At 31.6% G+C, this 27,957-nt stretch overlaps 1 protein-coding gene and 1 long non-coding RNA gene across 3 annotated transcripts in view; one reads left to right on the top strand and one right to left on the bottom strand.

Annotated features, from left to right (window-relative positions):
• LOC143204991 (dopaminechrome tautomerase) overlaps positions 1-23,776 on the top strand; it is a 43,885-nt gene extending 20,109 nt beyond the window's left edge. For both annotated transcript variants that reach the window (XM_076417962.1, XM_076417954.1), the window contains 7 exons: positions 9,976-10,116; positions 10,170-10,625; positions 15,966-16,112; positions 20,466-20,745; positions 21,989-22,278; positions 23,299-23,470; positions 23,537-23,776. In XM_076417962.1, the coding sequence (XP_076274077.1) occupies positions 10,023-10,116; positions 10,170-10,625; positions 15,966-16,112; positions 20,466-20,745; positions 21,989-22,278; positions 23,299-23,470; positions 23,537-23,741 (1,644 nt within the window). In that variant the 5' untranslated portion in view covers positions 9,976-10,022 and the 3' untranslated portion in view covers positions 23,742-23,776. The remainder of the gene's footprint in view (positions 1-9,975; positions 10,117-10,169; positions 10,626-15,965; positions 16,113-20,465; positions 20,746-21,988; positions 22,279-23,298; positions 23,471-23,536) is intronic.
• On the bottom strand, positions 12,644-13,386 carry LOC143205008 (uncharacterized). The gene is made up of 3 exons (XR_013007716.1): positions 13,101-13,386; positions 12,812-12,963; positions 12,644-12,747 (listed from the first exon to the last, which is right to left on the bottom strand). It is a non-coding gene; the product is annotated as an uncharacterized LOC143205008 (long non-coding RNA).
• Positions 23,777-27,957: the final 4,181 nt, after the last annotated feature.

The raw sequence follows: 27,957 nt of genomic DNA, 5'->3' as shown, positions 1-27,957 counted from the left end.
AAACTTATAGATATTAAAAACCGTATCATAACAGATAATCATCAGATATAATTTGAGAAACAAGGAATAATCCACTTAAGAAATATTACCTAAATATCAGCTTAAAGAAAATAACACTCAGATTATTTTATGATTATGAAAAACTTTCAACTTCTTTAACGATGATGAAAAACTATTTAGAATGATGATATCAGATGGATCGTTACCCTGTTTAGTTTGGAAGGTATGTAAAAGAGATCCAATTTGGTCATTATTATCTTGAAGAATTAAGAATGTAGAGAAAAGTACTTTACTGATAACTGATAACCTTAGAAATATTAGTGATTTAGTAAGCCAGAGCGATAAATTGGCTAGATCATTAACTATATTGTTATAAAATTGCGATAGAGATTCATACGGACTGTGAAGTTGAAATAGAAATTAAGAAATCTTTGGATATTGTGAATAAATATAAAAACATATTAATTTCAGGAGAAATTCACCAAAAATTCGATCACATAAATTTAACTCAAGAAGAGAGCTTTGGATGTTGATTTCAACCTTTTTTTGAAGACGATTTCCAACAATAACGGAGCTATTACTTATAGGTCTAAAGCATCCTAGGTTTTCTAAATATTAATAAAGACGAACAAACTATAATATTACTGCGAAATAAAATTTAAAAGCCATAAAAAATAATATCTATATGTTTTAAAACAATATTACAACAAGAGATATTTATGAATGTTAATAGGACATACATTAATATAACTCTTTATTAGGAATCTAGTAATTTTATTTATTATATTTTTAAAAATTTTATGAAATGATTTTTAGGTCATCATTGTCTTTTTTATATATTTTAAAGTATCCGTTTACCAACGAGGGTTTATCTGTACTGGACCTATAGTTTAACGTGGGCTCCGAACCACGGTCCTCGGCATTAAGTCTACCGACTGGCGAGTGACTAACTTAGAAATCATCCCAGAAGACATCCGGCATTATCCAGCCTTGTTACTGGCGTGACTGGGATCATTTTCCTTGTCGGATTTTACACTTTTGCCTAAGGTCAACCATAAATGTTAAACAATTGCAAACATAAATTTACGCCCATGCCCCAGCAGGATTCGAACCCGCGACTATCGCAACAGTAGGAGGACCTTCCTGTCGCCTTTACCACCACGCCAACCAAGCCGGCAACAAGAAGGTTAATAGGGCATACATTAATATAACCTTTTATTAAGAATATCGTAATTTTATTTATTATATTTAAAAAAAAACTTTGAACGGATTTTTAGATCAACATTGTTTTCTTGTATATTTTAAAGTCTCCTTTTACCAACGAGGGTTTAGGTGGACTGGACCTACAGTTTAACGTGGGCTCCTAACCACGGTCCTCGGCATTAAGCCTACCGACTGGCGAGCGACCAACTTAGAAATCGTCCCAGAACGCATCCGGTCCTACCCAGCCTGGTTACTGGATCATATTCCTTGTCGGATTTTTCACTCCTGCCTAAGGTCAACCACAAATGTTAAACAATTGCAAACATAAATTTACGACCATGCCACAGCAGGATTCGAACCCGAGACTATCGCAACAGTATGAGGACCGTCCTGTCGCCTTTACTACCACACCAACCAAGCCGGCAACAACGTTGTTTTAATTCAAAAGAGAAATTATATTTTTATTAATTACATCTTATATTAGATATGCTTAGTACAATCGTATAAAATAAAATCTATATAAAATGAATCCATTGCCATAGTTCAGTTGTAAGTGCATCAACATACAAACAGGAGGAATGTAGAATAAACACATCAGTACGTATTTCCCGAATTTAAACTACTTAAGCTAAAGTTACGACTAGGTACTTTTTCGCTTTACAAGACATGCAGTTTGGATCGCTTCAATCTTCTTATTTCCTGCGTATAGTCTAGTAGCAGTAGCCAGCATTGGTTCTAAATTGATTTTGTAGCTTTATTTGATCCTTTAGGACAAAATCTTGGACAACTTCATAAACACATTTGACTTAAAGGTAATCATTTAGTTCTTCATTGGTTACGTAGCGATAAGCATTCGTAGTTAATCGAAGAATTTTGTTCTGCTATCGTAGGAATACAAATTAGTTTGATATTTTAATGCAACCCCATATTTAAACCATATTCCAGCCAAGTCCAAATAGGTTTTCTATAGTGTTGGGAACTATCGGCTGAAAACAGCCGAAGCAGTCGATAGTCGCAAAAGAGTCGAAACAGTTGATAGTCAAAAAACTAGCGAATGAAAATAGTAATTACTATTTTCAGTCAAATGCACGGTTCGACTGTTTTTGTCAATTCGTGATGTCAGACGAAGATTTACGAATCTTTTCCTGTATAAATTGCGAGAGAAGAAAGGACGGATATAGATGCTTGAAGCATTTAATTTTATAAGTGGTTATATTTTCCAACGGTAGTGTAAGCGAGACGGAGATGTAAAAATTCCTTCACGAACTAACTTTAAAAAAGAAAAGGAAAAAATATTTACTGAATACTATTATAATAATACATAACATGCAATTTATAATTTCATTTTAAACGCAGTAGAATTACTTTTATATTTCAACGCTCTGTAATGATGATAAAAATGAATGGAATTTTTGTTTGCTTACACAAATTTTTATTGTATTTTAATGTGTTAATTGATATTTTTAGACAATATACTATAATAAGTCTAGACAATACAATAGAACTTATACAGAACCTAAAAACTAAATAATAACCATAAACCGTAAATACTCTATAAAGATGAAACATATACCTAATCATAAAAAAAAATAATTCGTGACATAATTAAAAATGATCTGAATGAAATGATATAAATGCTTTATTTATTATTGGACGAAAACATTTTTTAACAAATATCGAGAGAGTAGTCGAAATATTACTTATTATTGCCATAAAAACTGTCAAAATATGTTACTATTGATCATTCCCAATTTTTATCTTTTTACCCTATTACATTAACAATCTTGAAAAATATAATACCAAAATGCTATAATATTAATATACAATATATTGTTATTTACAAGCAAACTACCAAAACAATCATAAAACTACATCAAGGTCAACGGTCGCGGCTAGGACGACAGAGCCAGAATGTTAAAAATGTGTCGAATTAAACAAGTAGAACCAAAAATAGTAACTAAAAGTACGACTGAAACAGTCGATAGTAAATAGTAACAAAATCAGTCGAACCAAAAATAGCGACTAAAACAGTCGATAGTAAAAATTAGTCAATTACTAAAGAGTCGATGGTCAATTTCAGTCGATAGTTCTCAACACTAGTTTTATAACAGGCTCATCAACCAACCTCTGTAAGTTTATTTCGGGTTGGGAATATATTCCTACTAACTAGAAGAATTATTCGATTTTGAGATTTTGATACCTGATATACGCTAGAAAATGCAGGCATATAGTATATTATAGCCAAGAAAAATAAAACACTTGTTCAATCTGCTGAACATCAAATTTATGGTTCTGAATATTTATAATTGGGGTCATACACAGAAGAAAGTACAAAATCCAACAACTGTAAATGTTACTATAAATACGATGGGGATAAACTTGAAAGATTATAATGAAAAAGATCGAAGATAAAAAGCTAAATGCACAAATCAGGTCTAACTATCATAGGAACGAAGTTGAGGTATTGCTATTTTATTTTTAATACTCTTTTTACTTTTTTGTAATGTTACAAATATTAATGAATCATCCTTAAAGATAATACATTTTAATCCTCATTGTTCTTATACAAAAATAGGATAGTTTTTATAAATATATTACAATAGAATATGATGTAGTTAATTAAAATGTCATTCACTTAGATTGTAGTGGTATTAAAGCAAATCATGACTAAACTATTTGTTTTTCTGAAATTTAGCAATTAAATAAATTTGTTAAAATTGTGTTCATTATTGAGACTAATTTTTTTCTCGTTTTCAGACAATGACTTATTATATTTCAAAGATTATGCAGCATTTTCTGTTCTTTAAATTGTTGCTATAATGGGTCAAGCTATTATCGAGAAAAATCATAGAAATCGAATTTTGACTGCTCCATTGAAGTATAAAAATATCTATCAAAAATACTGACCGTTGGGAAACGAAAACCATTAACGTAAAAGTAGTTCTTATTATATTCAATTGTAAATTATGATACTAACCAAACTTATTACAAGACTTACGACATATTTATTTGGGGCATTTTTTCACCAAAGCCTACAGTTACCATCAATCATCACGCGAGAACACTGTAAGAAACTATGTAAATCAATATCAGGCCTAGTTTTCAATTTAGAAAGGTTCCTCTCAAATATTTTTTCATATCTAGTTCGGTTGTTAATTGGTTATTTCAGTTATTACATAAAATTTTATTATTGAATATTACCCGTAATTGTCCTTGATTATATCCTTTTTGTTCGGTCAATCCTATTGTGACATATGATGTTATATATTATAGTATTAATTAAGTGACACTGAAGGTTACGAGAATGTCAAATATTTGCGTATAATTGCTATCGATCTTTGGTCAAATATTTTTCAAACGCACTGCAGCATAAAAATGGAACATAACGAAAAAGACTGCCTTTTAGAAATAGACGAGAATCAGCCTGCAGCCAAAAAATATTAAGGGATTAACAACCTTCATCGACTAACTATCACAAATATCTCAATGTTGTAATGTTGTAGTTATCAACCGAATCATATTTTTCATCATAACTAGAAATATTAATGATTTGCTGACAATTAAACAGAAATTAAGCTGACGGGTCAGTTTTTAGCAATGAACCATTATAAAGTACTGTTGTTCTTCGATTATTCGTTGATGTCAACTGACAAAAACTGTAAATTCACGCCATGGATAATTACGAGACACCCTTGAGCATTAGTAAGATATGCATTATTATTTCCGTTTAGCTGCCAAGAATTTATCTAAATAAACGCAGAAATAAAAACAGACATCAGCTATACCAATTATGAAACTTAGAGAAACTGCTGCAGTTCAAAATATGTTACCTATTGGGAACTTTCCTAAGTTGTTAAATAAAAAAGTATTGTCTAAACTATATTAACCTATCATATGAAGTCGCCTTGTGTTTTTTTATATTCTAAATATATTAAAGGTGTTGTATTTCTTCACTATTAGGTATTTTTCTATTGTAACATTTGCATGTATTTTTGACATTCTTACTTTTTTTCTTTGATTGAAAGAAAACTGCTGCCAAAACCTATCAAACACTTTAAAAACAAATAGTAATGCTGTCAAAATCAACTGTCAATTGTCAATCTGGTTTCAACAATTTAAAAGCGATAGTTTATGATGTTGATGGAAAAAAACGCCCTGGAGGATCAAAAAATGTCAGCGGCAATGCATCGCAAGACTTTTTGGACGAAACCCTAGTTCCAACTCCCAAGTTTCAGAAAGAACAGAAGTTCAAGACTTAATTATTTCCAGACGTTTACATGTTTTAGGAGATATCTAAAAGAAAAACGAAAATAGCTACCATACTAATTGAGTGCAATGCTATTTCAAATCGTTTAAAATGACTAGCAGGGCAGCTAAATGTCAGATAGCATATTGTGATAAGCGATGAAAAGTTACTCCACTACCACAATCCATGTCATGGTCTAGTCATGGGGAACCATGTACATTGACTCTAAATCAGAATATTCTTAGCCATAAAGTTTTTGCACAGGTGAAAACAGGTTGCTGTAGAAAGATTAACAGTAACTAGTAACAATCGCACAGTCATCCTCTTATATGACGACGCTCGACCATATGTTGAAAAGTTGTGTTTAGAGAATTAGACTATTTCGGTTCAAAGGGGACGTTATGCTACGTTAAAAAATGTATCGTTAAGGGGCAGCTGCCAAACCAAAATCGTTTTTTTTCTAAACCACATTGCCATATTGCCAGAAAGATGACAAAATAAAGATTACCAATAACAGGTCAATTCAACAGTCCCCATGTTTTTTAGTTAGCCTGAAGCCTCAAAATAAGCTTGTATAAATTTGACAGCTGTCGGATCATTAGTTTGTGAATTATAGCACTTTGAGTGAAGCAACTTCTGTTATTGTGAAAAAAATGGATAAAAGGATTTTCGCGTATTTAAAATATTGCTTTTTGAAGAGAAAAAATATAGTCGAGGCAAAAACTTGACTTGATGCCGAGTTTCCGGATACTGCCACAGGAAAATCAACCATCAAGGATTGGTATGCTAAGTTTAGACGTGGGGAAATGAGCACCGAAGACGGTTAACGCAGTGGATGCCTAAAAGAAGTTGTTACCGACGAAAATATTTAAAAAATCCACAAAATGATTTCCAATGACCGTAAATTGAAAATGAATGAAAAGCAGACATTCTAAAGATATCAACTGAACGTGTAGATCATATCATTCACGAATATTTGGGTATGAGAAAGCTCTGTGCAAAGTGATGGCCGCGCGAGCTCATTTTTGATCAAAAACAACGGGTTGATGACTCGGGGCAGTGTTTGAAGATGATCAAGCGTAACAAACCCAAGTTTTTGCGTCGATATGTGATAATGGATGAAAAATGGCTCCATTATTTCACTCCGAAGTCCAATCGACCGTCATCCTAGTGGACTGCACACGATGAACCCGCTCCAATATGAGGGAAAACGCAACAGTTGGCTGGCAAGGTTATGGCGTCTGTATTTGGGGATGCGCATGGAATAATTCTCATTGATTACCTAGAAAAAGGAAGGACCATCAACAGCGACTACTACATAGCATTGATAGACCGTTTGAAGGATGAAATCGCCGAAAAACGGCCGCATTTGAAGAATAACTACTGCCTCATCAAGACTATGCACCGTGTCACAAGTCAGTAAAATTTCATCGAATGAGGAGGTGATCGCCAATACCAAGGACTATTTTGACGCAAAGGACAAATCGTACTAGAAAAATGGTATAGAAAAGTTGGAGGGTCGCTATAATCAGTGTATCACTCTTGAAGGGGATTATGTTGAATAAAAAAAAATAATGTTGCCAAAAAAATGTGTTTTACTATGGTAGGTCAGGGACTTTTCAATTGACCTGTTATTATACTGTACCAATTTAGTGAAAAAGTGAAAAAAAAATGACCAGAAGGCCCGCAGTATTAAAGAACAATAAACCTGTTGTAAATATAAACTATTGTAAAAAAATGCTTTATTATAATGTTCGTTTAGTTGATAACAGAATAAATTTAATTTTGTATTGTAACATAAAACATATGCTTCTACAAACAAATCATAAGTGTTTCTTTAGAAAATATTGTTATTTCTCTAGCCACTATATGATTCTGCAATCATAAAACTTCCGGTCCATATTAAAATAAGTAAACCAAGTTGAATTTGAGTAACCATTATAATTAGTGAAAGTTCAATCATATTGAATGAGCTTTGCAAAACATTGAAAAATATGGTAATCAAATGGTGACAGGTCAAGGCTGTATCGAAAACACAACGTCACGTTCACGTTCAGCCAAGCTTCATTAATTTCCCGAGAGTTACACAAGATGCGTGGAGACTTGGTTTAATTTGGTAAAATGGAACAGTAATAATTTTAATTTATCTGATTTCTTGAAACTACACATACACCTGCAAATATCTAAATGTCGTAATCATAATCAAATCGATCATATAATTAACGCTTATTTTAATTTTAATTTTCTTTTAATTTAAAGTATTAAATTCGCTTTCAAATAGAATACAATACTATTTATTTTAACACTGTTACTTAGGAACCTCATTGGCTATCTCATGTTATTGATTTGAATTGCGTTTGTAAACACACACAAATATTTAAAAGAAATATATCAGTCACGGCAGTAAGCAGATGACTAGTAAGACTAGATGTATTTTGGAAATTATTTAAGTTAGACAATAACCAGCCGGTAGCCTTAATGCTGAAGACCGTTATTTAAAATCTACATTAAATTGTAAGTAAAATCGAAATAAGCTCTAGATGGTAAAAAAGACAACACAAACAAAGAACAACAAAAAAAAGACTCAGTTTCGCTTTAACCATTGTGTTGTGTAGACGTCCAAATTTTATTTTATTTATTTTATTATGGATAAATATGATACACTACAAGAACGAAGAGAAGTAGTGACAATATTTATTGAAAATAATCGTTATTGCATCAAATATAGCGGAACTTTTACCCCACCCTATATATATATATATATATATATATATATATATATATATATATATATATATATATATATATATATATATCGATATAAGTATATATATCGATATAAGTAACTGTATTTTCCAAATGATTCAGGTAGGCCAAAATAAAGAGCTCTCCGACTGACAATAAAGTTATAAAATGAATATAAACCACATAACATTCTTTGGCTTCAAAATACTTCGTCGGGAGAAGACTGGATGACAGTCGGGAGACTGTCAGTAAGTCTGGAAAATATTCAGCCATAGGCCACTCAATTTTGTTGGGTGCGAAACGCTTCATCCAGAAACATTCTTCAAGTTTAGGAGCAAATATAATTCTAAAGGTGCATGAAAAGGTAGGTAGGTTCTGAAAAATAGAGGTTTTCTTCAGTATTCTCATCACTAAAGTATCCTTGTGTGCACGTGTGATAACCTGGTGAAACATGAATTTTTCTTCTCCGTTCTAGGCCTCTTCCAACACGATATTATTCACTTTTTCGATGTTTTCTAATACCGCTTTTCTTGAAACGAGTCATTATTGAAGAAGATGCGACTACCTTTAAATTCGGCTACCCACATTTCAACGATTGACGTGGAAGGAATAGAGTAGCAGTATAGCAAAGAATATTCAATCGTACAATATTAAATTTTATTCGTATTTAAGAGAAAACACCTACATATATACTGCAAAAATGTGTTTTAGCAAACCACTTGAGAAAACAAGTCGGAGGTTGTCATGCAAACTAATGATACGTGCACCCAGGAAGAAAACATAATTGGTTGCATTAGAACGCCATTCATGCATTAGGTCGTGAACTTTTCACCTTACCCTAATATATATTAATTTAAAACCCCACTTTTTAATAAGTTTACTAATTCATATTATATACATAAAAATTATATTATGAGAAAATACAATGGTTATAGATTTAAGATATTTATTTAAAGTCCATCATATTGAGCAGAGGACTTAAAGATATAAGAAATATTTCACATATATAAATAACTATAGTTTATAATCGAATTGCTATTTTTATGTGAATTAAAGTCCTTTACTTATTATGGGCTTTTAAGTTTTTAGTCGATGTAGTCCTCAACATTCCTGACAACAATTTTAAGCATATTTTAGCACAAAATTAGAGTTATGGGGATTATAAATTTAACTTGTCTCGCCCAAGAAGATAAGAAGAAAATTCAGGATTGTGATGAGATTACTTCCCTACTAAATGACTTATTCTCTTGGAATAATGTGCATATATATATATATATATATATATATATATATATATATATATATATATATATATATATATATATATATACAACATTATAAAGCATATAAAATAATCAAACAAATATTTTATAAAATTTTAACAATATAGTTCGCTGTTCACTGCTACTAAACGAGCTGGTTTTATTTTACCATCAGTGTCTGTTCAACATATTATTTCCGTTAAGTAAAATAATATTTTCAGGTGAATTAATAGTTTTTGTTTTCTAATACTCATTCGCGTATTATAACTTAACTACTCAATACAGAAAGATGATTATAAAACATGAACAAACAAATTATGTATTATGAAAACTGTCTTTAAGAATTTAATAATTAACAAATAAGAACATTTAAGTAGGAAGTCACCAGCATTCAATACTCTTTTATTAACACTCTGTTTGGACAAGCAACTGAAAACTTTCGATGGCAATTTTCCTTTAAAATAAAAGTGTAGCTTATATAGACGCACAACAGTGTTTTACAACGTTGCAACTTTTCAGATGAATAATACACAAGATCGAGACAATTGAAATCATGTTTAGCAGAGATGGCCTTGGATAATTGGTTCTCAAACTGGAGTCCCCCATTCTCCGACTCCGCTTTCCAACAGCCAATCAGGAATATATCCGATTATCAGGCAGGTACGTTTCCACACAGATAACATAGACAAAACACTAACACGAAATATTCTTAGGAAAATTCACGCCATTACCCCATTTGCTGCCGTTGTTTATGACCTTGAACGTTGTCCGTCATCCGGATAAAAGCCAGCGAAATCCAACCGGCAATCTTCATACAGCTCGATCATATCAGTCTAGAGCCAGGGCACCTACTGGTTTAAGTAGTTACGGAGAAAATTACGAATATGTCGAGCCTCCCACTAAATTTGATGAGAATAAAATTACTCGTGTATCGAGCAAAATTCTAGGATTCGACGATCCCTTCAAAGGCACATGGTCTTCGATACGATCAAGAACAAGAGCTGCATTACCATTCGAGGAAGAGCATAAGTTAAATCCGTTGGAGGTAACCGGTCCCTTTAAAACTTGGTACAGATGGAAAGTGCTTGACTTTGATTATCCCACAAACTACGAGAGGGAGGAGGCTATTTTGAATAAAGAATATATTCCAGAAAATAATCTACCCTTAGGTAAAGTATATTTATAAAGAACTACCACAAAAGTAAGACAAAAAGTAAAAGTTAAGGCGCTGGAATAATTTTATGGCTCGTCATAATGACTACGTTGATGAATAAAGCCAATTTTGAACAAAAAACCCCGTTTTCTTTGTTACATCTGAGACATTAGAGCGCATGTGTTATAACAAAATTCTAATTAAATAAAATCATGGAACAAAAACAATGTACTCAAATATAATTCATTTTAAAATTAACGCATATATTTAACATTATAGTACATCTAATGCATATATTGCCTGAGGTCTTAAACAACAGTTAATTATATAGCCACAATAGTTTGTAAGTTACCGTTGTTTTATCACATTTACAATGAATTAATTTCCATACCACCTGTAGGTAGAGTTCTAGAAACTTTTTTTTGTAGTGCTATCCTCTGGAAGTCTAAACCAGCCATTTAACAATTTTATATCCAAGTAATGTACTTTATTTTCATTGGAGAACATATTTACCCTTTACCGTTCAGTTCTTGTCTCGTTGATGTGCTTCCGTCTCACGTTTTCTGGTCCAGTTAATGTCATATGAGTATATTTCTTCTTATTTTCTTCTATTACTACCTGTGAACATTTTTCTTGCATAATCCTAACTATCAAACACTTGTTCACAATTCCACCATTTTGACACCTTCTGTATATTTGATGTTCATCTAAACCGAAGATGTTGTTATAGACAATGCTTCTTCCCGAAAGTTCAAACAGTTATTCATTGTACATCTAATATAATAATTCTTTGCCATACCCCATATTAATTTGATAGTATTAAACATATTGTGATAGGAAGAAATTTTTCGAAATGAAATGGGATTGGAAATGATAAATTGTATACCACAAAAATATACACAATATTTATCGAGTGATAATTTGAAATAGTTCTCCCTCAATGAACTGCATATTCCTGAGTTTTCTCACCAAACATCCTGGATTAACAGTTTCCTCTGAAACAATTCTATTAAATTATAACTATATTGAGAACAATATATTAGAAAAATTACTCACTTTTTTCATATATTTCATATATTTAATTAATATTAATTATACTAACAGAGCAAATATCAAGATGATCCTATTTCATCAATTGCTTCCTGCTGCTGTTTGGTAAATCTAACATTATATTGTTGTTTACTTTTTGCGATATTTTCGTTACAGTGTCATTAAAAATATTTAGTGCAGTGTAATACGCTAAAAATATTTGCAAAAAAACCCAGCAACTTAACATTTAAAAATATCAATACTTACCTCCCTAACGCATTTTACTAGCAAGAAGAGACCCCATTATCGTGTTCGAAATAACTGACTAGAGACTCAATCTATTTCTGACTATTTGATGACTTCAGATTCAGATTGATTGACTCAGAGTAATCACAAATATTAAGCAACGATTTAAAATTTGTTAAAACAAACAAAACATCACAGCAACGTTTGCCAGTTTACAACTTCTAATTATAATCATTGATGGTTTGAAGAATTTTCCAGACATGTGGAATCAAGTGAAATTTATACTGAAAAATACGGTTTCATTTTAAGATGAATTTACAAACTATAATAAGCCATATATTCGACTGTTTGTGATTCCTCAGTTCATTGTTGCTTTGGAAGGATAATAGTATGATTGTTTTGAAGGAGTTTTGGAATCTCTCCTCAGATCTCTTTGCGATTCTCTTAATTTCCTGGGTAATAATCGACACCTGAAGGTACTATAGATCCATATCAGTTTTAGCATTTTCTATACGCAACAACGTATTAAATGCCAATAATTGAGATTTTACTCCAATTTGACAATAATTCTTTTAACATTTCATATCTTTCATGTACATGCAACATAAAGATAAAAACTAATATGACAATATATATATATATATATATATATATATATATATATATATATATATATATATTTGAAATGACAATATATTTAAGAACCAGCAAGATGTAGGTGGTAAAATATCAAACCGGAAAATACACTATGCGGGGGCTAGGCGCATTAATAAGAACACCATACAATTTCTTCATAGACATCTTATTGCATATTTATGTATGGAGAACCCCAAAAGAAACCGACAATCTGGACTGCTTACTTCCTACAATCAAGAATGGAAACATATCAGTGATTTTAGCCATCATTCACAACACCGGTCAAATTACTTGAATTACTGAATATCTCAATGATGCAATTACAGCCCTCAATGATGTTTTGACCGATATGCCCTCATTGAAGTTTTTACAATGACTATTATATTGCGATTAATGCTGTGATTGATTGACGTAATGTGATTTTAGAACTGTTTCTTCTTCTCCTGTATAATAATTTTGAAATGTTTAAGTAATTCTGATCATTGAACATTTAAACAAGTATATACAAAGCAAAATTCCTAAACATCATTGCAAGTATTATGTTGTCGAAAAGACTATGATGCTATCAATAGACACTTACCACTGTCCATCTTTGAATAAATCATAATCTTCCGTAAACATTGGATACCAATATCGAATCGTTTCAGACATATTACTACGGAATCGTTCAGCCATATTTATAAAACGAAAAAATGAGTACACCAAGAACAATCAAGAACTGTCATATCTTATGATAATGAACCCATACACACAGTCAAATAGGTTCAATCTGATTTGAGGACCATTAGAATACCATCAAACATCTTTACTAGCCAGCACATTTGCTAGACCTCAACATAATTTATTGGGACTTTTTAAAATTTACTTAGAATGTACATAAAACTAAAATCAAATACCAATTATCTTAACTTTATAAACCAGCACATTAAAAAAGTGCATAATAATCATACAACCGCTGATTATTTTTTATAAATATGTAATTATTCATATTGTATTTAAATTTTGTTTATACAAAAAATTGCTATGCAATCAAAAAGCAATATTTTAATACATTTTATGTCCCATTCATCGGTGATTATTATCAGAAAAAATTAAACATGAAATTTCACTCCAATAATGTAATTAAAATGAGCAAACACAAAATATTTTAAGTTTATACCAATACCAATGATAGAAATAGTTCTAAACTATTATCATAAAAATTTAGTCGTTTATTAGTAATTTATTAAATGAGAACAACCAATTTTATTCTCAAAAGAAATAAGCAATTAACTAGTTCAATTAGATGTAGACTCAGTACGAAAAAAATATTAGCTGTGTTAATCATTAACCGAAAAGTCAGGAAAATAATCTAGAAAAAAATTAAATTAAAATGTGTACTATTTAAGTACGAAGTTGTCCACTCATCAGTCGATACCAGTACTCCCGCGGACTGTAATTCGGAGCCGACAATACCCAGTAGGCCCAGTCCAAATAAACCCAAGTTGCTAAAAAGGGGACTGAAATATATGTGTGGTTTGTCTTAGTATATAAATATATAAATTCTAACGAATTCTACAATTATTGGTCACTAAAATATTTATTTTATTAAAAATCAGAGCACTAAGCTGTATATACAATAATTAAATAAGCTGGCTTGGTGGCGCAGTGGTAAAGACGATGAAACGGTCCTCTTACTGTTACGATAGTCGCGGGTTCGAATCCAGCTGGGACATGATCGTAAATTTATGTTTGTGATTGTTTAAAATTTGTGAATGTTCTAGGCAAGAGTGTAAAATCCGACAGGGAAATTGATCCCAGTCACGCCAGTAACCAGGCTAGGTAAGACCGGATGTCTTCTGGGATGATTTCTAAAGTTGGTCACTCGCCAGTCGGTGGTAGTCTTAATTCTGAGGACCGTCGTTCGGAGCCCACGTTAAACTTTAGGTCCAGTCCAGATAAACCCATAGTTGGTAAAACGAGACTTCAAAATATATTAAAAAGAATTTTAAAAAAATGAGTAATACCAAGTTATTACCTGTTATAGATAAATAAAAGAAATCTCACTCTTCTAACAGTTCAAAAATAGATATCTTGAAAATATTTTAATTGAATAAGGAAATCCTAAATACCAATGTACCAAATAAGTATTCAGATGAAATTGAAACGTTCGCTAATAAAATATGTTCTACTAACCGACCTAAATTGTTGTTGTCACCACTTATTGAAGATATTATGTCATACTATGGGTACTACTAAAATATTTATTATATTAGGTTCGTAAATGTGTTTTGATTATTGCTGAAAATGGGAACTATGAATATGAACAACTGTTAAATAACTTTTCCTTTTATAAAATACGGTAGATTATAAATTTATCTGCATAAAATAATGGTTTTCCATATAATATTATTGAATTATTAAGTGTATACATTTGTTAATTATAGAATGCTAAAAATAACATTTTCGACATTCACCACTTGTGTTGTTTGTTTTGAAAAACCCTGCTGCCGAAACTCATCAGGCACTTAAAAAATTAGTTAAATCCCAATTGTCGGCTTTGATTTTGAACGAATTAAAGCTGGAAAATCGGATGTTTTTTTTATTACCCTTATTAGTTCGACAATCTACCCAGAAGGCAATCGGATGGTATTAGACGTTTTGGTCTACGCCCTTCACTGTCACTCTGCATATTTAGCTGATTAGCGACTACATTGGGATGCACTGACAAAGTACTTCACATAAACACGTTGAATTACACTCGTTGGTTCTAGAGGAATATCGCCACGTATCACTTCATTGGTAGGTACAACATGGTACTGAGCATCAGCATCGACAATGGCACGCAAGAAAAATATATTTGCTAGCGGTTTCCCATAGTTGGATTCCATATGGATAGTTGGATATATGACTGGATTTTGTTTCGTTGGCTTTAATACGTCATCTTTTCAGCCAAGTTTAAATTTGATTTGTGTTTATTTGTAGTTTGATTGATACTATGACTGGATTTTTATGGGAGGCTAATACTGCCGAGTCGTCCGCGTATGTTGCCACAGTGCTTATTTTGGTTGTAGGTAGATTTGCAGTGTACAGAAAATATAGTACTAATTCTGATATTAAACACAATAAACGACCAGGAGGAAATCAAAAATTCCGAAGACAATTAGTTTTAAAACATATTAATCTAAAACTGAGCAATGCATGAATAAAATCTTTCGTGAAAATGGATCGAAAATAATATGAAATATTTTTAGTAAATTCCTTCTTAAAGTGAAAAATCGAATACATAATTCAGAATATATGCAAGCACCTAATATTTAACACTATCAGACATTCAAGGAAATTAGGTTTTCTATCAGAGAATACATATTTATGGAAAAAGTTCCTAGAAGTTTATATACAATATACTATCTTTTTTTTAATAATCTGTATTATACAGCAACAAAATAGTGTATCATATTTATAGGTATCGAAGTTTATAAAGACAGAATATTCTTGTCGATGCCCAAATGGAAAGCCGGTGTACCAGTCACTCTAGCACAACTTCCCAGAGTCCCTAAGGAAGAATCTCCTAAACTTAAACCATATCCCAGTTGGGACTGGCATTCAGAAAGTAAGTAATAATATAGTTGTCAGTATTTTACTATAAAAAAACTTCTATTAATTTTCAAAAATACTTCACGCTCATTCTGCAAGACGCTTAAAACATTAACTTTCAAAGTCATAAACTTTCAAGACGTGGTCGGCTCTTTTGTTTCTAAAATTATATTGAACTTTTCCATTGTGGCACACTGTATTTACACTCCCTTCATTGACAATAACCTTTGTAAAATCATATAATAATACGTACTACAGTCTATTTTGTAATATATCTAAAAAATGTTAAGGTTATAAACACAAAAAACAAACGTAACTGCGCGCGTAATTCCAAATATTCAGTTTTTTTTAACTTAAAATATTTATACCTAGAAGTTTCAACGTAATATAAACAGAGTGCACCAATGCGTTTCCTATTGTTATCACCTTAAGAAATACCGTTGTATTACGAAACACTATTTATACTTTTAAATTAGATACATTTTCGAATTTCTATCAAACCGAACAGTAATTCCAACCAAACGAGTGGTTCCTTTTCACGGACCAATAGGCCAACCTTTTTGGTTACAGATATTTACAAACGTTAATCAAAACCTTAAACATTCATTACGAAGGCAAAAATTACAATTCGGTAACTGATAAACTAGATTTTGATTGTTTATTGCAATGTGTCTTTTTACTATGCTTTTTCGCAATGATTTGGTATTGAAATGTATAATCAGAATAGACCGAGATATATAACCATATTTACTAACTGACAACAGATCAATTAATAGAAATAGAAGTAAATATTTATCAAACCGTTTTATAACTGTAGTCTATCCAAAGTAGTAGTAACATGACGTCAAAACGGTGTGATGTTGCCGCATTTAAATTTGAGATTTTACCCATTTTGGTTCATGTTATTTTCGATATATAACAACATTCTAATATAAATAAAATAATGAAGCAAGAGTATATTTATCGGGGGACATAACTACTGTTAATTAAACAGTCATAATAGAGTTATTATTATTATATTTATATTGAGCTCTTTTTCTAAACCACCTATTAATAGTTAATTAATAATTAATAAATGTACATCCAAGTAATGTAGTTTGTTCTACTGGAGAACATATTTGCATTTTTATGTTTAGTCCTTGTTTCCTTCGTTGCTGAGTTTTCTTCAAGCCATTCTGATATCACTATATTTCTTCTTAATTCTTCTTTGCTACCTGTGTACATTTTTCTTGACAAAATTAGATTTAATCACTGCATTGTAGCTAATAAATCTGGCATATGTGCAAGACATTTAGTTTTCATTCTCTCCTCATACATTTTAACCAAATGCTCATATATATTCTGAACAATTACTCATATTTCATACTCTACAATATGATTTCCTACAGGTATCGGATGTTAATTATATACTCACCTTCAGTGATTTCCACTCTTATCATCCTGTCTTGGTATTGTCAGTATTGAATCATAATGCCACATCTAGAAAATTTCATTCACCCACTGCCATATTCTAAGCCTGTATTCAAGTCAAGAATTAAGGAGGAGTTCATCCAAACCGAAGAGTATTGTTGTAGACAATACTTACAACATATCTAAACAGTTCTTGACTGCATATTTGTCATGACCTGCATTTCTACTATAGTATTTCTAGGCCATATGCACAACAACTCAATTTGATTGAATATGCAGTGATTGGGAGATAGACGTTACACTCTGTGGCCATAATATTTACCTGATCCAATGTGTATCTTTTTTCAGGCCTATCTTTAAAAAAGTAAACTACATAAAACACTTCATCTTCACTTCATTAAACATTTCATTTATATTTGCCAAGTGACAATTTGAAATACTTCACTCTTTAACATGGTATCTTCAAAATATAATTTATGTTTTGCAACCCAACCCTTAATTACAGCCTTTGTCGACCGCATGTTGGGAACTTTCTGTTGAATTACTGTTTCTAGTATGAAGAAAAATATATCAATGATATACACAAACTGAACATTTAACATTTTTCAATGTATTTTAATCTCTACAAACTTTTGCAACCGATTTGAAAGCTTGTATTGATTTTGAAAATTGTATTCTTTTAAAAGCAATGTCTGGAAGTTGCATTGGACCTCTTCATGGATTATCTTTATAGTAATTAAATCCTATGTTTCCTAAGTTTTCTATGGATACTTTCTAAACTAACATTTTCCTCTGAAATAATTCCATTAAATTATATTTATATTGAAAAATATACTCACCGTTTTATACATTTCATAAATTCAATCTTGAATAGCGCTAATCGACGAATCCCAAATTATATGATCTTTCTGTAATTTGAGAGATTTCAGTTGTTATACTTATTTCTAGTTTAATACTTACCTCTCTAACGCTTTTTTCCATTCATGGTCGAAGTTATTGATTAGAAACATAATCTATTTCTGACTGACTATTTTTTGGCCGCAGCATTTTCAGCTCAAAAGATGCGTGTATAAATTTGACAGCTGTTGGATCATTAGTTTGTGAATTATAGCATTTTGAGTGAAGCAATTTTTGTTATTGTGAAAAAAAATGGGTAAAAAGGAATTTCGCATATTGATAAAATATTGCTTTTTGAAGGCAAAAAATACAGTTGAGGCAAAAACTTGGCTTGATGCCGAGTTTCCGAACGCTGCCCAAGAAAAATCAACCATCAAGGATTGGTATGCTAAGTTTAGATGTGGTGCAATGAGCACCGAAGACAGTGAACGCAGTGGATGTCTAAAAGAGATTGTTACCGACGAAAATATTTTAAAAATCCACAAAATGATTTTGAATGGCCGTAAATAAAAATTGAATGAAATAGCAGACAATTCTCTAAGGATATCAACTGAACGTTTATATTATTACCGATATCTACCAATGTCAATTGAATAAATTTAAAAAACCATTGGCGCTAAAAACGGTAACAAATAATGAGATACAAAATCATAAGTCCTCTCATATGATGGCTCTCGATCACACATTGTAAGATTTGCAAATTATTACAAATCAAACGGGAAGTTCCGTCGTGTCGAATGTACTTAAAAAGTCAATTGAAAAGTCCCCGGCCTACCATAGTAAACTACATTTTTTTAACAAAATTAGTTTTTTTATTCAACATAATTCCCAACATTTCAATACCATTTTTGTAGTAGGATTGGTCCTTTGCTTGAAAATAGACCTCAGTTTCGTCGATCACCTCCTTTTTTGAAATCTGAGGACAGGATATAGTCGCTGGGGGCCAGATCGGAAGATTGTGGTGGATGAGGAAGCCATTCGAAGCCCAATTCATGGATCTTTGCCATCGTTTTTACTGGCATATAACACGGTGCATTGTCTTGGTCAAGCAGCACTTTCTTTTTCTTCAAATGCGACCGTTTTTCGACGATTTCGTCCTTCAAACGGTACAATAGCGCTATGGAATCTATCGCTGTTGATGGTCCTTCCTTTTTCAAAGTGGCTAATGAAATTTATTCCATGCGCATACCAAAATACCGTCGCCATAACCTTGCCAACCGACTGTTGCGTTTTCCCACGCCTTGGAGCGGGTTCATCGTACGCAGTCCACTCAGATGACTGTCGATTGGACTTCAGAGTGAAATGATGGAGCCATATTTCATTCATTGTCACATGTCGATGCAAAAACTCGAGTTTATTACGCTTGATCATCTTCAAAAACTGCTCCGAATCACCAACTCGTCGTTGTTTTAGGTCAAAAGTGAGCTCACGCGGCATACACTTTGCACGGAGCTTTCACTGCACTTTTTCTGAATTTTTTCCCTTCAAAAAGCAATATTTTATAAACACGCAAAATTCCTTTTTACACAAACTAATGATCCGACAGCTGTAAAATTTATACACGCATCTTTTGAGGGTTAGGGCTAACTAAAAAACATATGGATTTAATTCTAATAGCTCCATCTATGTGTCAGGGGACTTTTCAATTGACCTGTTATGTTGAAATAATTTAGTTATATATGTCTTTGGCATCATCCTCTGGTGATAGAAACATTTCAAATAATTCACACTCGAATATAATTTATATATTACTAGTATCTTTTTCAAAATTAATTTTTAATTGGTTTAATTTTTATTAAAAATAAAGTAGGCTCATATTATAACTTAATCCTTCTTATAACTTCACAATATGCTACTCGAATTAGGTAATACATAAGTTATTTCCTGTAATAAGGCATTAAAACTGAGATATAAATAGATTTCCCATAGAGTACTCCAATTTAACTAATCCTAAACTAACCACTTTAACAACCATTTCCAACAACAGGTGCTGGCAAATTCAAAACTTGTGCACATTACGGAATATTTTTTAAAAAATCTTAATAGAACCGATTATTTTTAGAAACGTGTGATGTTATCACATCCGTCTTTCGAATGCAGGCCGACAATTGTGGACGACTATGGGTTCTCGATTCTGGCAAAATATCAATCACCACCGAAGAAGCGAAGCAGCATTGTCCACCGAAGTTGTTGATATTCGATTTACAAACCGACAAGCTCTTAAAGAAATATATATTTCCAAAGGATTTTATAAAAGAAGACGGTTTGTATTCCAATATCATTGTTGACATTCGTAACGATGATTGTAATGATGCTTTTGCTTATATGGCTGATGTATGGAGGTAAGAATTTAATATTAATATCCCTGTAAACTGTTATGATAATTATAAATATATTATTGTTATTTTTAATTTATTTCAACAGAAATGGGGATTTTACAGATATACAATTTAAATTACAATAAAGATACAATAAACAATAAACCTTAAATAAACATAAGCCTACTCTTATATACAACGTAATTGTTTAATTTAAATTTTATTCACTTATTTTAATTGCTTTAATAAATTTATTTTCTAAACTAAATATGAAATAAACATTCATGAAATATCTATCGTCAATCGATACCAAAAAACATATCAAATAGTAATAATAGCTTTTTTAATATCATTACCGCTATAAGTTAGTTAAAAAAATGTTTCTACTTCCGTCCCTTTTACTCATTACTCAGTCAATTTACGAATTCGATATCGATAGAACCATGTATATTTCCACGAATCAACCCATTTTTAAGCAACTTCATTACGATGTGCTCAGGTCACTACTCTTATGTCGGAAAATATGTTAATAAGAAGGAGCAAGGTCTGGAGAATACGACTGGAGGGTAGTTCGTCCCATTTTTATGTTTACACGTATATGTTCACTGGTTTCGCAACATATAGTCAAGCGTTGCCAGGTTGAAGAATAACATAGTTGGCTTTTTGCATGTATTCTGGTCGTTTTTCAGGTAGTGCATGACATAAATATATCAATTGTAGTCGATAGCGACTCCCATTGACGGTTTCATCGAATAATACCTTCAAATCCCCATTTTGATTTTTTTCTAGAAACAATTTTTCACATATTTACATCGATGGGACATGGTTTCACTTTTTAAGTCAAGTGAACTAAGTAAAAAGCAAAACTCACCGCAAATACGATTTACTCGGTAAAAATTCAGAAATTTATCGCATCATTCATGAATTATACGTGTGTTAAATATGCACCTAAACAAAAATATAATTAATTAATAATTATTATAGCTAGTGACTACAAATATTTACAAATAATATGATATAGTTTATTATATAAAACTGTTTCTACAACTATGCTGCTTAAACAGACTCTGACACATGTAGCTCTGAACAATAATTATAAAACAATATTGCACAAAAAGACTTAAATTTAACGAATCTTTTAATTTTAATTCACAGTCACTTTTCAAATGTCTTTATCAATACTGAATTTTTATTGTTAACATTGTTAATATGTTGTTAATGTTGTCGATGACTGTTAATCAATATTGTAATCAATTACACTCTTCAGATTCGGTTTAGTGACCTACCGTCTACTAGATGGTGAAGCTTGGCGAGTCAGCGACCATTTGTTTTTTCCTGACCCTCTTGCTTCTGCCTTTAAATTGCATCACCTGGAATTCGAATGGACGGACGGCATCTTCGGCTTAGCTCTAAGCCCCATAGACGAAGAAAACAGGGACCGATTATTATATTTCCATCCGTTATCAAGCTACAGGGAATTCTTCGTGAAAACGTCATATTTGAGAAACGAGACTCAATACGATAAAGGAGCTTTTCAAGTAGTTGGACAAAGCAGAGGTAAGATAAATATTACTGGTCGATACATATATATATATATATATATATATATATATATATATATATATATATATATATATATATATATATATATATATATATATATATATATATATATATATATATATATATATATATCCGGCTTCCAGTACGTCCAATTACTATTCCCAGCTATTTGTTAATTTATTTGTGCCTAGGGTTTTCTCCAAGTGCCATGGACTACCATTTCTCATCATTAATTTAATAGATGATTGATGCGGTAACAGCGTATCTGCAATTGTTTGAGATTTTAACTTACTACAGACGCAACATTGAATGTTACCAACTTTTATGATATGGTACCTTGAAAGTGAACATGAAATTGTCCTGTACAATATGCGTTGCAACGATCTCATTATTAAACAACTCTTATATTTTTGAATATTGGCCAAAAAATACTAAAAATATGTTTCTTTCGCAGAAACTACTAAGCGTAAAGGTAGTGAGACTAATATTAGCTATTTTACTTCATTAATGGCACAAGATAACCGTATAACAAGATAACAGTATTCACCGCTGTAGTTTAATATTCAATAGGCTATCGTGTGAGACCTAAGTCAGGTCCTCTTCTTCTTGGCAATGTTTGTAATAAAAGTAAATAAAGTCCTCGCACACTAAATTTGTTACTAAGAAATTAAGCAATAACAAATGAGAAATGCATCCACAAAGTATGCATTACCATGAACAGTCACTACATGTTCATTCAAAGGAACCTAACTTAACGTTCTAGAAAAACTGTACAACATATTCTTTGGTGTCCAACTTAAATCTCTTTCATCCATGGGGCATCCAAAGTAAAGTTAATAAACTTTATTTAATACATAAATATGATAAAACTATGTTCAGAAACAAACAAAAATTTATTATAAAATAATTTTTAAGTGGTTAAAAATATTTTGATGAAATGGCGAATGATTTTCTTACTATATATAGTGACAAAATGGTGAAGGGGAATTATATAATTATTATCATATATTTTAGGACCTTCAAGTCACATTTCCTCATCCGTTATGGATAATAACGGTATTATGTACCATCTTCTAGTCACACAGGACTCAATCGGTTGTTGGGACTCCAAAAAGCCGTACAGAAGAGAAAACTTAGGCATCCTTGCGCGAAGTAATGAAACGTTAGTTTTTCCAAATGATGTAAGGTTAGTAAAATTAATTTCAAGTTTAGTTGTTCTTTAGATAATCGTTTATTTATTTTTTTAATGTAGGTTAGACCAGGATAAAAAACAGAGCATGTGGATAGTCACAAACAGATTACCATATTATCTAATTGAAGGTCTTGATACTGACGCAATCAACTTCAGAGTATTGTCGGCGTATACAGATGAGTCCATTAAAGGAACTATATGCGATCCGCTAGTTCGTACAAGATATTCGCATTATAACCCATCTAGTGAACTAGATTGTTACTAACAACTATTTGGTATTTCCATAACAATAAGTAAATAATAAAGAAATAATTTACATTATAAGAAACTAGTTTGATTTTCGCAGTAATAAGTAAGAAAGAGAAAAGTATTTTGAAAAAGAGGTAATGGAAAAATTAACCGGCCAAGTGGTTAAAACGTCAATATGTTCCTCCTTCTATTGTTTATAGTAATTTTCCATAAGCAATAGCATAAAATACGACAAGGAAAACCACATCAGTTACGCCAACAGTCAACCAGATATTTTCTCTGAATGCAGAGTTGCCAATGGCAATTTATCAAATTCATCAATAATCCAAACCAAATTCCCCAAATTGGGGAGGAAGGGGATTTGCTGATTTCCCATAAGATCACCTCAATAATATTTTCAGAGGTGAAAGAAAATATCAACTTTAAACTAATGATAATTATTTTTCTCTGCTATCCAATTTCCAGATCACTTGTTGTCATTAAAGACACTGCAGTAACTGTAATTAGTTGATTGTGGTTCTATCAATTGTTGCGGGTGTATTAGGATTATATGGAGAGCAATAAGGACATCAGAATTCATGTGTTTGAGAACAAGTAATTAAACAGCGTTTTTAAGTCGAAATACTTTATCTCAGTAGCATTCACCATCAATGTTATCTTCATGAAGTTCAAGTCCATGTTGATGAAAATCCAGGAAAGAATGACCCCGCCACTTGTCGTCTAATTTGTATGCTGTCACGGACTTATGACGCATTGCATATGCTTCAGTACTGGTACCAATGACTAAATTTATAGTTGTTAAGCTTCTGATGACTTTACAGCGAAATTTATTTAAAAATGGAAATAAAAAATCGCTGAAATCAATTCGCTTGAAAAATGCCTGACGTAAAGGTTATATAAAATTCCTCACATGCTCTAACAAAATCTGCTAGAGCAGCACAATGTATAACAGTTATATTTTGTAAAGGGTTATTTAACAAAAATACTATTATTTTAGATAAAAGCTGTTTAATTTTACAAAAAGAAGAGGCCATTTATTGAATGGCGACACAGAGCGACAGTGAAGGCTCTTATCCATTAGTAAACAGACCAACCCATCTCACTCGTTCACCATTCAGGCAGTTTTAAAATAAATGACCGGATAGTCAGCGCCGTATTACATAACGCTTCTCTCCTAAGGGAATGCCTACAGATATGTACGTGGTCGTTATTTGGTCTGGACAGCTCATAGTTATAAAAATTCGTTGGTGGCTTCTGTCCAAATTCCAGTAGCCTACATTAATGAATTATAACTTCAATCCGCCTTTGGTGACCTTACACCTTAAACCGTAATCCATGGACTAGAGGTGTTTTCGTAAGCTTGTGTGTTTCTTATTTGGAATATTTTATGGCTATGGGTCGTTGAGCACTCTCGATCTATTTCTTGTGACCTCTTCTATGAACTACACCAAAGCACGCCAATCCAGCATCAACTTGTCTTCTTTTCTTGATAATTAATTCCATTCCGGTTAATTTAATTCATTCAAAAGAGAGACCTCATAATCTGTCTGGAAGTCTACCGACTGGGTAAGTTATATTTTATGAATGGGCAATAAACAAAATAAATATGATTTTTCTTAAAAGCTGATTTATTCAAGAAAAGAAACAGCGATAGAAATCGTCACTGAGGGTCTATTATAAAACAGACCAACCCGTCTTCCCGAACGAATCCCCATCCAAGTAGTTTTAGAAATAAATAGGCATGTAGCCAGGGCCGTAATACATAACATATCTTCATATTTTTTCAATTTTTTCATAGTTTCGCCAGTTTTTAATCCAATATATATTTCGTAGAACTGTTTCGAACTATTGATATTATATTTACGATAAATATGTCAAAATCCGCACATTCCCCCTTCATAATGCCAATCCTCAAAACAGAAGACCACAAAAGAGCTGAAAGAGCTAATAAATAAGTAACAAAATCAAGGAATTCAAAACTATTTAGAAAACTTAACGCCAACTGATGCAACGGAATATTATCTCTGGGAAGTAACAACATAATCCACCCTTTAAAATTGACAACAATACCTGGGCTAGGAATGATGAAGATAAAGCGGAAGTTTACTCTAAACATTTAAAGACAGTATTTAATCCATATGAGAAATTTACTGTTAAGGAAGTAACGCATAAAAAATCAATTCTAAAAAAGCTCCTGGTTTTGACCTAATAACTGGAATAAACTTAAAAGAGCTGCCAGGAAAGTACATCAAATTAATAACATTCATATATAATGCCATGCTAACACTTAATTACTTTCCTAGAACTTGGAAAGTGGTTCAAATCATTATGATTCTTAAACTTATCACAATCCTCTTATCGTCCTATAAGCCTGTTACCTGTGATCTCACGAAACACGGAACAATAGAACAAATACATAGATTAATCAGCCAAATTAACAAAAACTTAAACGATAAAAAATATTTCTCCGATGCATTTCTACAAGGTGCGGGACACTGAACTGCATGTTATATTGAAGAAGTTTTTGTCTCAAATGCACTTTCAACTGCTGAAATCGTACCTCACAGACAGATATTCTATTGTCAAACAGGGTACGAATACAATGACCTACACCCAATATATTCAGGTGTTTCGCAGGGCAGTGTTCTTGGCCCATTGTTATATCAATTGTATAAGCGATACAATAACGTAGCGACCCCAAGAAACACTACCGTTGCAACATATGTTGACTATACAGCGGTTTAATCATCACACGAGGATCCAATATCAGCTACAAGAAACCTCCAAGTTCATCTTAACAAAGTCCGATTGTGGTTGAAAACGTGGCGTATCAAAGACAAAATGAGACAAAATCTACCCTTGTGAAATCGCAATCAGACAAAGTTAAATATCTGGGAATGCATTTCGATCGACGTTTGACATAGAAAGAACATACAGCTATATATTCTAGCTACATATGAAAGCAGTGAAGTTCTCCTAAAAATTTCCAAAGATGATAGATTATGATCGCCACTATTCTTGATCTACAAACCCCTTTAATGAATTGACTACCTCGAACTTAACCTAATCAATTAAGATATTGTTAATTTACTAGCCTAAAACGAATGGATGATTGAACTATTCGCTGAAATATATCTCAACAAATACATAATTATTTTTACAAAACAATAATTTATTTACCTATACTCTTATATAATACTACATTGTATTTTTATTGTCATTAAATCATTAGATTGTTGTTAAGAGTTTTATATTTTGTTTATTTAATCCAGGTCTACTTTTGTTAGCAAGTTTAATTATTTTATAGTATCACTATACACTGTTCTTAAATCTTAGCAAAATGCTACCTAATTTTTTCTTCTCTGAGTCTCTGAATTTCACATTCTTCGTCTTTCTACAAACAAATTCTAGCTACATCTTGGCTATAAAATAAAATTTAAATCATTACTAAAATATATTATGTTTAAAATAAATGCCTAATTATTACCAGTTACTACAATTTTTACTACTATTGTTGATGACAAACTTCGTTAATGACCTGACTACTTCCAACACAATAAGAATAATTTTCTCTGTCTCTATTCTTGTTATCATTAATTGGCCTATGATGATACCTATTCGATGTCGTTGAAAATGATGTGTTATAAATTTTGTTTTTTTCCCTTGTTCGTCCATATTTTAAAATCAATATATGTTAAATCACCAAGAATAATACAGCAATTTAATTATTCTTACTATAGAATTATTAATGTAACATAAAATCAAAATATTTTAGATTTGTTTGTTGTATTGATCTCGACCGTTCCAATCGACACGAAAAGAAAGTACCGCTATTAGAACAGGAATGCAATTCAGTTTGTTCTTTTCTATACAAATTCTATGCTTTATTTTATGGTTTTCTATGTAGGATAGTGCGCATGTGCCAAATCCGAAGATATTTGTTAAACAATGTATCCTTATTTCTAGTAATATTTATTCAATGAATCATTGAACATTCTAGATATAAAGTTGGCATTATTCGTTCATAATAGAATATATAAGAAAATATTTTTCGTAACCTATTATGAGCTTATATTGTATTAATAACAAAAAAAATCGTAATAGCAAATTATAAAAATGAAGTATAATTATATTTCGTAATTATTTTCCAATTTATTTATGTTTTTACTAACAAAAACTAAAAAGGTCGGTTTATATTGTATTCAATAGCGAAAATCCGAAAAGAAAATCTC

This window comes from Rhynchophorus ferrugineus, unplaced genomic scaffold (assembly GCF_030347505.1).
Source record: "Rhynchophorus ferrugineus isolate W39M unplaced genomic scaffold, kcgeb_rfMv2 rfM1, whole genome shotgun sequence".
Classification (NCBI taxonomy): Eukaryota; Metazoa; Arthropoda; class Insecta; order Coleoptera; family Curculionidae; genus Rhynchophorus; species Rhynchophorus ferrugineus.
The sequence above is the reverse complement of the archived record's forward strand: the minus strand, read 5'-3'. Positions and strand labels throughout refer to the sequence as shown.